This window comes from Heteronotia binoei, chromosome 21 (genome assembly GCF_032191835.1).
Source record: "Heteronotia binoei isolate CCM8104 ecotype False Entrance Well chromosome 21, APGP_CSIRO_Hbin_v1, whole genome shotgun sequence".
Lineage (NCBI taxonomy): Eukaryota > Metazoa > Chordata > Lepidosauria > Squamata > Gekkonidae > Heteronotia > Heteronotia binoei.
The window spans coordinates 143,370,085-143,381,735 of record NC_083243.1 but is presented as its reverse complement, the minus strand read 5'-3'; the positions used below and the strand labels follow the sequence as shown (position 1 = coordinate 143,381,735).

General features: G+C 44.1%; 1 protein-coding gene across 2 annotated transcripts in view; it reads left to right on the top strand.

The window, feature by feature from the left end:
* The first annotated feature begins 714 nt into the window (after window positions 1-714).
* Window positions 715-11,651, top strand: part of AMPD3 (adenosine monophosphate deaminase 3) — a 97,000-nt gene continuing 86,063 nt past the window's right edge. Inside the window, exons 1-3 of one of the 2 annotated variants that reach the window (XM_060262150.1) lie at window positions 715-820; window positions 8,257-8,479; window positions 10,451-10,646. In XM_060262150.1, the coding sequence (XP_060118133.1) occupies window positions 8,259-8,479; window positions 10,451-10,646 (417 nt within the window). In that variant the 5' untranslated portion in view covers window positions 715-820; window positions 8,257-8,258. Of the gene's footprint in view, window positions 821-1,289; window positions 1,469-8,256; window positions 8,480-10,450; window positions 10,647-11,651 lie in introns of those variants that run through there. The other variant, XM_060262149.1, reaches the window with a different exon arrangement.

Here is an 11,651-nt window from a genome sequence, read left to right as displayed (position 1 = left end):
CCTATGCTGGTCTCATGGTGACTGTTATTCCGCTTTTGTTTTTTAAAGATGTCTCCTTCTAGCATGGTCATGTTTGTATTTTATCTTTCTTTGAAAAAAAGCATTAAGAGTTTTAATAAAGGTGTGTAATTGTTTATATATTGCAGCTCTCAAACGTTTATTCTAGGTGGCTTTCGTATTAAGCAAGTTTGGCCTCTCCTGCTTTAACCAGTCAAGTATATTCTGTCATTACATGGATGTGATCAAATCCCATGGATGTGATCAAATCAACCTCCTTCCTGGCAGAAAATTAGTTTTGTATGAACTAAAAGCCTGTCGCAGTTGGGTGATAAGGTTCCTTCCTCCCTACAGCGCTCGATGGTCACATTCTGAGCACAAGTTCACTTCCCTGGGGACTGGCAGTTGCAACCCGGGAAAAGTGATTCGCGCCCACGTATAATTGAAGCATGAGGAGCACTTTCCCCGCTCTGAGCTCAGCCTTGGTTATCCAAGGACTTTCCTCTTACAGAGGAGTTGCTTCTCCCGAGGTACCCCTCCCTCCGGCTTCGCTCTGGTTAGACAACCGCTCGTTGCCAAGAAGATTTCCTGCAAGGCGTGCCAGCGCCGGTGGCTCTCTTTTCTTCCCACCAGGGGGACTGAGACTTCTCTGTAACCCGAACCGTTCTTTCTGGAGAGTTTTCCGTTCTCCCAAAGACCCGAGGAGGCGCTGCCAGCATTGTGCTTACAGTAGACAGAGCGACTTCCTCGGGAGAAGAATCCCTCTCGCTTATTTCCCTGAGCAACGTCTCCCCAAAAGAGAGCGGCCCAAGGAAACCCGAAGGTGAGTGAGAAACGGCGCCTCTCCACTTCTCTCTACCGCTTCCCCACTGCGCATTGCAAAGTTTACCGAGTTTTGTATAGCCTGGACTCTGGCGTTTCAGTGCTGCGCTCGGATTCAGCTAATGCTAACAGGTGTATTAACGAGAAGTTGCATGTAAAGGAATCCGGGCGGGGGGCTACTGGAGTAGGAGCGAAGAGTAAGTTGTTGCCGTTTGCTTAACCCCTTCCGGCCCGGCAGACGCACGCGAGCGCGCGCGCGTCACAGGAGAGATGGTGGCGCGCTGCCAATTGGACGCGGCTATGCCCGAAGAAGCAGGGATCGGGGAACAAAACATTCCTGCCCAGCAGGTCAAGCCCCGTTCCCTCCACACCCTTCTTCTCCCTGTGGGGGAGATATTACCCTGGAAGCCCAAGGAGAAGAGGGTAATATTGCCCTGAGGTGTGTGTGTGGGGGGTGCCTGCCTGGCCTTGACGGGCTAACCGGTCCAGCTGGCGCAGGAGCTGCGGAGCGCCGGGGAATGCGGCAGCTTCTGGTCACGACGGCTCCTCCCCCATGCTGCTTTCTTCCCGGGCAGGCGCGTGCGAGGGCTCATTGCAGAGCTGCAGGCTGGTTCTGCAAACTGCAGCATGATTACCCCGGGGGCGCTTGGTAAGTCTTCACTGCTTCCTTCTAGCTTCGGGCCCTGAGCTGATTCCGGGGCTGCAGGTTAGCCTTTGCCGAACAGCTCAGTCTGGAGTAGCCCGTTTCTCCTCTTCAGTTGCTTGACTGCAGACACGTTCCCAATTTCTCTCAGCTTCACGCCCTCTGCGCTCACTCTGCTGGGGACGCTTTTATGGCATGTACTCATGAAATATTCAAGCCCTCTCTTGCCTCTTCATCAATAATTGGCCGTTTGTACCAACATCCCGACAAGGGGTGGGGGGAGGGATCCACCTACCCTGATCAGTTTGGCTGAGGACAAGTGATCTAGTTAACGAGAAGCCCGAACCAAAACTTCATACCATCCCTGCTACTTTACCTTTGGGGGAAAACCTTCCAGAAACAGTAGGGAGAATGCATTGTTTAATTCAAGCCTATTGCACTATCTCTTGCTTGCTTTACTAAGCTACATTGCGTCCTTTCTTTCAAAACCACTTTTTCAGTTTTGGACTGGAAAACTGCAGCCTCTGGATTACTAATTTGGTTATGAGCACACCAGGAATAAAAATGCAATGATATCTCCAGCCCTAAGTGGACAATCTCAGCAGTGAATGCATACTATTCTAGTGTGACAATTAGTGTTCACTGAGCTTTCAATGCAGTGATATATCGATAAATTTTAATAGGAACCATTTCATCTAAGGCAGGTGAGGCTCAGCAACACTGGGTGATGAGAAGAGCCATGGATAGTGAAAACAATCTTGATAACTTTCTTTTTATTATATATATTTTTAGTATTGCCAACAGGCACAACAAAATATTTAAAAAGTCTGTGAAGCTGTTAGAGACTGTGGGTTACAGTAATACATCACTACTTGACAGAAAAGCTGATTGGAAACTTTGCTAGAGAGCCTCCAACTCAAGGAAAAGGATGGGAAATAGATCCTACAGTGTCCACAATAAGGCAATAGGCAAAATGTGGAAGTTAAAGTATCTTGTCACTGCATGCATTAATAATATCCAAAATATATTTACCTTTAATGTTTTCCATTGTTTTCAGGCTGAATCTGCAAGTCAGTCTCAAACAGCTTACAAAGCCAGCAGATATTAATAGATTGTTTCCCATATCACAACAAGCTCATATATCAACAACTGAAAGGCTGTGTTGTGCTTGCAGGAATATTATTAGGTTGATTTGGTTTCATTGATACTCAGAAGGAATTTGAAATTTGTTACAGACCTATGACTGAATGCTGCTAGATTATACCTAGGTAGCTTTGGTTCAAAATGATAATGTGAATTAGTGGAGTGATTAATAATAATAGATCTTAAAAAGAAAGATCAATGCTGTAATGATGGAAGGATATTTTAATATCTGCAGTGATTGCAATGAATATGTTATGAAAAATAATGTATGTAATTGTTTTTTAGTATGTAGTTTGTGCTATGCACAATAAGTGCCATTCCTTCCCCCAACTCTTTTGTCCTCCAGCAAGATAGGGCAATGAGCTGCTTTGTTTCTGTGTAGCAGGGTTTCTTTATTACACTGAGAACCATTGTGTTGTAGTAGTTAGAAAGGTGGACTAGAATCTGGAGATCCAGGTTCAAATCTCTACTCTGCCATGAAAGATCACCAGGTGACCTTGGGCATATCATACACATTCAGCCTGACCTATTTATAGGGCTTTTGTAAGGATAAAATGGAGAAGAGGAGAATAATGGATTTGAGAGTTGTTTGTCTAATGTGTAAGTGTAAGGTGCCATCAAGTAGCTTTTGACTTATGGCAACCCTATGAATTAAGGACCTCCAAAACATCCTATCATTAACAGCCTTGCTCAGGTCTTGTAAACTGAGGGCTGTGGCTTCCTTGATTGAGTCAATCCATCTCGTGTTGTCTTCATCTTTTCCTGCTGCCTTTTAGCTTTTTCGTGGTTCACAGTATCTGCAAAACTCTTCTGCAATACCTCATTCTGAACGAATCAACAACCTTGTCAGTTTTCTTCTTTGTTAAACTTTCATGCCTGTACGTAGTAATGGGGAGTATTATGGCATGAATTAAGTTGAAATTGGATGCTAGCAACACAAAAGTCTGCTGTGAAAATGTTGTGAAAGCAATGTCACCCCAGAGTCAAAAACCACTGGTGCTTGCACAGGGGACTACCTTCACCGTTTAAAGGTTGCGCATCAGAGCAATCAGATGTTATGGCTCATCCATTTCTTTTTAAACCAGTCATAGCTTTTCATGAGTCACACAGTCAAAAGCTTTTCTGTAATCTGTAAAACACTACCAGATTTTCTTCTGAAATTCTCTTTTATGCTCCAGTAACCTCCATAAATTTGCAATATTAGTTCTAGTGCTTCTTTTTTTGAATACAACTTGAACATCTGGCATTTCTCATTCCATAAATGGTAACAGTAAAACATCACTTTACTTGCATGAGAAATTAATGTGATGGTCTGAAATTTGCTGCAGTCTTTGACCTCTCCTTTTTTTAGAATTGGAATGTAGGTTGAGCATTTCAAGTCTGTGGGCCATTGTTTTGCTTTCTATATCTGTTGAGGTATTCTTGTTAAGATTTTAATGGTCTGTTTCTTTGGTTCAAAATAGCTTTATTGATATCCTGTCTCCTTGCAGTGATTTGTTTCTCCCAGTTGCTCTGGGTGGACTGAAGGAGCCAAGGGTTCCTGGAGAAGGAAACACTTGATATTTGTCTGTGTGCCAGTGTTAGAAGTCTTCAAGCCAATATGGGGGAGCTGGATTGCTTGGTACAAAATGGCAATTTAGTGGTAGTTGGTATCTTAGAAACATGGTGAAATAGGGAAAATCTATGGGATAGAGTCATTCCTGGTTATAAGCTCTGTAGGGAACACAGGGAAGGACAGATTGTGGGAGATGTTGCATTGTACATCAGAGAAAACATAATAAAATAAGTTAGAAAACATTAGGGGAATGAACTCCTCAACAGAAGGAATATGGGTGGATGTACTGAGCCCTAAGGGTAATTAAAAAGTGGGGATGTACTATCACTCACCTGATCAAACCCATGAGTCTGATCTTGAGATAGAGAAGGAAATAAAGGATGTGACTAAAGCAGATGATATTATACTGGGAGACTTGAACTAACCTCACATTGACTGGGTAAACGTGCTTGAACCATGCTGTAGAAATGAGATTCCTAGTTGTCATAAATACTGCACACTGGAACAGTTGGTCACAGAACCAATGAAAGGTGTGGCGATCTTCAACTTGGTTCTGTGTGGGGTTGAGGACCTGTTCAGATATGTAGAAGTTGTTGCAGCAGTTGGGATCAGTGACCATTATGCTGTTACCGTCAGCATTTTTGTCAATGGAATGATACTCTTAAAGCCCAAAACTGCAACTTTTAATTTCAAAAGAGGAGACTTTACAAAAATAGTGAAAAGGTAGCTAAAGGGAAACGTAAGGGAGTGAAATCCCCAGATGAAGTTGGAAGCTATTTAAAATCACACTAATTGAAGCCTGGATAGAATGCATTTCCCCAGGTTAGCAAAGACACTGCTGAATGTAAAAGAATGCCTGCATGGTTAATAGTGCAATTCAAGGAAGCTATACAAAATAAAGAGACTTCTTTTAAAAAGTGAAGGTCTTTCCCCTTGAATTGAACAGAAGGGACCACAGACTCTGACAAAATAAATGTAAGTTGATAATTAGGCATGCAAAAATTTGAGAAACAAGTTGCTAAAAACATCAAGACAAATAATAAACATTTATTTAAATATATCTGGAACAGAAAGCCATCCAGAAAAGCAATTGGGCATTTGGATGACCAATGTATAAAGGGATTACTAAAGGAAGATGGGGAGATGGCAGAGAAGCTCAATGAATTTTTTTTTCTTCTGTGTTCACTGTGGAAAGTATGCGGCACATACCCATGCCATAGCTTCTATTTTCAGGGATGGAGTCTGAAGAAGAGAGTGAAATTGAGGTGAAGAGAGATGTAGTTCTAGACCTGTTGGGGAAATTAAAAATCAGTAAGCCTCCATATCCTGATGGCATACACTCGAGAGTTCTTAGGGAACTGAGTAAACTTAGCAGTCATGGTATAAGAGGATAAGTTCTCTTATGGATTAAAATTTTGTTAAATGATAGGGAACAAAGAGTAGAACTAAATGGACAGTTCTCCCAATGGAAGGAAGTAAGCATTGGGGTCCTTGCGTTGGGGTATTGGGTCTGATACTGTTTTAATTTGTTCAGAAGTGAACTAGATGTTAAGTAGTGTGGTGACCAGGCTTGCAGATGACACAAAATTATTGAGGATGGTGAAAACCAAGGATGGCCTTGAAAGCTCCAGGAGGATCTCCACTAGAGATGGGCATGAACTGAAGCACAAATCATGATTTGTGCCTAAAATAGCCAATTATGGGTCATTTAGAATTGGTTTGGGTATGCACGACTTGCAAAATAAATCAGTTTGTTTTTTTGGGCAGTTTGTCATTATCGGTGGGGGATCTTCCTCGTTTGCTTTGGTGTACCTGGCTCCCGGAAGTGACATTATTGCACTGGGCACATTACTGAAGGGATGCTCTATAACGTGATAGTGTCCCCCCTAGCAACGTGCCCAGTGTAATGTCAGTTCCAGGAGATACCATCACACCGGGCACATTGTGGCGTACTGACACTTTCTAGCTCTCTCAAACCAAATGAACCACAAATTGTTTGGGAAATAACCAACCAGAAACCAAACCACTGAATTGGGCAACTAATGAACCCTGAAATGAAACGAACCACCATTTTTGAGTACCATACCCATCCCTAATCTCCACACATTGAGTGAGTGGGCAACAATGTGGCAAATTAAGTTTAATATTGGTAGGTGTAAGGTGATGAACGTGATAACATGATCCCTATCAGGAAAGACTGAGGAGTCTGGAACCTTTCCATTTAGAAGAAAGTCAACCAAGGATAGAGGTTTACAAAATTATGCAAAGTGTAAAGAGAAAGTTGACAAAGAGAACCTTTTCCTCTCCCCCAAAGTACTAGAATGTGAGGGCTTTTAATGATGTTGATGATCCGTAGATTCACGATGGACAAAAGGAAACATTTATACAATAAGTGATTAAAATGTGGAATTTGTTGCCAGAGGCTGTTGTGATAGCTTTAAAAGGAGATTAGACAGATTCATGGAAGATGAATCTCTCTCTCTCTCTCTTTTCCCCATCCTCCTTCCTTCTCTCTCTCTCTCTCTCTCTCTCTGTGTCAGGCAGTCTTTTCTCCGCCTGCCTTCCTTCCTTCCTTCCTTCCTTCCTTCCTTCCTTCCTTCCTTCCTTCCTTCCTTCCTTCCTTCCTTCCTTCCTTCCTTCCTTCCTTCCTTCCTTCCTTCCTTCCTTCCTTCCTTCCTTCCTTCTCCCTCCCTCCCTCCCTCCCTCCCTCCCTCCCTCCCCCTTCTGTCATTCTTTTCCACTGTCTTCTTCCCCTGTGATCCTTGTGCGCTTTCTTGATTTTTATTTTTAAAATTGCATTGCAAAATCCCCCTATTCTCCTACCTTTCCTAAACAAAATATTGCAGGAGTTTTAAGCATGTTTGTACATCATTTCCTGTCTCCTGGCTCCACCCCCAAAGTCTCCTGGCTCTACCCCCAAATTTTAGTGGGCCGCGAAGGAGAAGTGTCAAAATAGCCGGGCCGGAGGGGGGAGGAGTTTGGGAAACCCTGCCATAGGGTCCAGTGATGGTTTCTTCAAAAGCGGCTGAATTACCCCCTCCTTTAATTTCTCTGGGACAGGGACAGGTTAGCAATATAACCCAGAGAAGCCCTGATATCATCCTGGCAGGCCTTCACACACCAGGATGGACCGGGGTCCAGGGGACAGGTAGTAGGCTTCACTGCAGCCAGAATCCTGTCTACATCCTCCAGTGCGAGTCGATTGAAGTGGTCCAATATTGGACCATGCGACGGCCAAGGGGCTTCCAGTTTGTGTACTTTTATTATGGCTGGGAGGTCCTGGTGGAGGGTCAATATTTTACCAGCGAAATATGTTGCAAAGGCCTCAGAACCAATATCCAATTCCCTATCTTTTTGATTGCTTGCCTGAGCCTGCATGGGCACGGCGTCATCAACATGGACATTGAAATCCCCCAGAACTAAAAGTCTGGGGAAGTCCAATGCCCAGTTGGATGCCGCGTCCAGCAGGGCAGGCAGGCTCTCCAGTGGTGCGCTAGGCAGTCTGTAAACCACCCAGATTGCCACACTCTCCTCAGCTTCCCACACCAGACCAATACACTCTGTGCCAGCGATGTTGGGGTCAGGGAGCGCCCTGAAAGAAAAGGAGTCTTGGATGAGCACAGCAACTCCCCCCCCCCCCGCCCGCTTGTCTGAGACTGGTGGAGGATGGCAAACCCGGGCGGGGTAAGCTGGTCCAAGGCGACAGTTTCACCCTCCTGTACCCAGGTCTCCGTCACACATGCCAGGTCCACTTGCTATTCCACGATGAAATCTCGCAGCATAGCGGTCTTATTAATGGACCTGGCATTAATCAACACCAGTGAAGGAGTAATTCATCTTAGCCCCACAATCAACATGCCTCGGGATGGGGCATAGGTTAGAGGGAGTCCGAGCATTTCCATATCTCTGGCTCCTTCCTTGTCTTCGTAGCCTATGCCCACCATCATACCTTCCCTGCCCAATTATGACCGGGATCCCCGACCCTGTAAACTGTAGAAGAATTTAACTCCTTTGTGATTAACAAAAGTGGTAACCTTAATATTATAATTAGTGCCTGTAATATTTAGCTATCATTCTCTGTATATTTTTTTACCAGAGATGCCCAGACAATTTCCGAAGCTAAACATTTCCGAAGCTGATGAGTCAGTGCGACTTCTAGCTGAAAAGGTTTTTGCCAAAGTTCTTCGAGAAGAAGACAGCAAAGATGCCTTATCATTATTCAGTGTGCCTGAAGACTGTCCTATTGGGCAACAAGAGGCGAAAGAAAGGGAACTGCAGAAGGAGTTGGCAGAACAGCAGTCTTTGGAGACGGCTAAAAGGTTTGTGCAATGAGTATTTGGCAGTACTTTAAAGTAACTTTTATAGTTGATTGCTGGAGCACATCTCAGAGGGAATGGCATCTGTGGGGATTGTATATAGATACCAATAACAGGCAAAGAACTATTTTACCATAAAGTTTCCCTGGAAATGAAACCAGTAAGTGGCTCCCCTCCCCCTGTGACATTTTATAGCATACTTTGGTGCTCTATTATTACCAGCATTAATATAAAACTCTCCTCTTCCATTCTGATCATGCTAACGTATCCCCTTATTTACAGCCAAAGAGAAAATTCAAATGAAGAAAGCATTCATGAATACAGATTCCTGATTTTTAAATTCTGCTTATCAAGTAATATCGGAAGTGGGGATTCTTAAATCTTAAGCATGGTGGTCCATTGTAGATCTGTCATCTCAATCCAGATTTCTCTTCCATCTCTTAGATTTGATCTCATCCTCAAGCCTTTCAATAGATATAATCAGGCTTCAGATTCAGCAGGAGTTCATAGGAGCACAGTTCCTGAACCTTTCTGAGGATTCCCCCTCCTCCTCCCCACCTACCTTGCCCGTTGAATAGTAGGTGCAGCTGCATAAGAGTCCCTGGATTAGGAGGGTGGGCAGTCAGCCACCTGTGAGAGCCCTCTCAGTGGGCAGGGCTGAGAGAGCTCTCACAGCAGCTGCCCATTCAAGGACAACTCCTGCGATAACTATGGCTAACCCAAGGCCATTCCTGCAGCTGCAAGTGGAGGAGTGGGGAACCAAACCCGGTTCTCTCAGATAAGAGTCCGCGCACTTAACCACTGCACCAAACTGGTGATGGAAACTTGAAGTCAGAGGAGCAGGTAAAGGGAAGGAGATAGGGGTGCCAACTCCAAGTTAGGAAATTCCTGGAAAGGGTGGGATTTGGGGAGGGATAGGACCTCAGACAGGTACAATGCCATTTTCTCCTGGGGAACCACTGGAGATAACTCAGATTTACAGTTGCTCTCTAGATGACAGAGATCAGCTCCCCGAGATGTGTGTGTGTGTGGGGAAGTCATTGCCTTCACTTGGGTGGATGGGAAGATAGCAAGGGTGGCGGGCGCTCATCCAGAGCCTTTTTCTAGAGCCCGTTGTATTTTTCTTCACAACGGGCCTTACTCCTATTAATAAAAGTAAAACATTTAGAGGTTAAAAAGTGAGCAAATTAGCAACCAATCTGTACTGTCACATATAAGCATGGGAGGGAATCGTCATATGGCTCCTTGCCAGCTTTCAGTAGAGTTGAGAGCACATGGCATTGTGCTCAGCCATTCCCCGCTAAGGAAATCATGTGGGCACCTCACCTTTGCAGACCTTTTAATCCTGGTCCTAGCCAGAAGCACCTACTGCTTCTTTCAATGGGAGTGGAACAGATGTACCTATGGGAGTTGTTTCCGGGCCTCCCATTAAAAAAAAAAAAAAAAGGTCATGCCATATTTGCTTGTACTTCTTGTGCCATTGTCTCGAGCTGTGAAACTGTACAAATTGTTTGCATTTTTAATGTGGGAAAACAGCATTTCATTCACAAATTGACTTTTAATATAATTTTAATGTCACTAAACAGTGAAAATTAGGATGCTATTTTCATAAACGTTTATTGAAGTCAGCATCTTTTCTATGTATTTTGATGGATAAGATGGTCTTTCCAGCTCTTTTTGCTGATATGTTTTCAGGCAACACTTTATATAATGTCTGGCAGTGTTGGTGTTTTACAAATTTGTACTTTACAGTAGCTGTTCCATCCTAAGCACATTTTCTGGGTGATAAATATTTGGCATATTAAAGTTCCATGGTTAATGCAAGTAGCATTGGATATGTGAAACAAAAGACTTGTAGCTAACATTACCAAATTTAAAAACGTATCATTCTCCAGATTGTTTCTAGAATAGCTTATTTTGTTGCCCTAGATAATTATCCTATTCATTTAAATATTGTTTACTATTGATACCAAGGAAGAAAAGTTTCAAGATGATTCGATCCCAGTCCTTGTCATTACAAATTCAACCTCAGGAATGGAAGCCTCCATCAGCTGCGCCAATTCTCTCTCCTCCTACTCCAGTCCTTCCACATGCTTTTCAGTCCACCCAAGGAACGTATGATGTACCAGAATTTCAAAGAGTTACAATTAGTGGGGATTATTGTGCTGGGGTAAGGAAATTATAATTTTATTTTTTAACAAAAAGTGTTAACTGCTATATGTCCAATGTGAGATTATTAGTATAATCCCTGTGTTTGTTTAATATCTGCTCCATTCTTTGGTATTCTCTCTATAATAAAAGCACTGTGGGATGGCCAAATGCAAGTCTCCCATTGGCTGAGGGATGTGCATCAACCATTGGCCCATCAACCACCACTCAAGGCTGTTGCATTCTGCTGTCTGAGGACTGAGGCACTGCTTTGCAGAGGAGAGAAAGAAAGCCTTCCCTTGATTGGCTGATGGAGGGGGGAGGGAAACTGCCACAGAAAGCCTTCCCTTGATTGGCTTAGGGAGGGTAGAGGAGGGAAACAGCCAGAGACAGCCTTCCCACAATTGGCTGAGGGTGCCTCTCTCCCTCCTCCCCTGGGAAACCAAACAGCCAGAGAAACATAGACAAAAAAATGGCATCCCTTCCCAACAGTATAACGATGTTTTATTCTAGATACCTAGAGAGAGAGAGAGAGAGAGAGAGAGAGAGAGAGAATATGGCATCCTGTGTTGAAGATTGTGCCACTAGGGAAACTGCCTTCGCTTTCCCCTCAGTTTCTAGCCAACCAACTTGATTCTGTCAGTAAAAGGTGGTGGTGGGGAGGCCCTTTCAAGGCTTATTTTGACCTCTGAAGGAGAACTCATTAGGGCCACTCCTAACTAGTGTTGCCAGTTCCAGCTTGGAAAATTCCTGGAGATTTTGTGGTGGAGTCTATGGAAGCCACACTTTGGGGAGGGGAGAGGCCTCAGCTGGGGACCTACTCTCCAGAACAGTTATATTTGCCAGAATGGGGAGAGAGATCTGTTGTCTGGAGTTCAGTTGTGATACCAGGAGATCTTCAGGCTCCACCTGGAGGTTTCCTACTCTAGGCCTGGCAGCACCCTCAGCATGGCTTCATGCCATCTGACTGGCATGACTTTACTAGGCCTGACTGCTTGCTCCTGTTCAGCAGCAGCCCCCCCCCCCC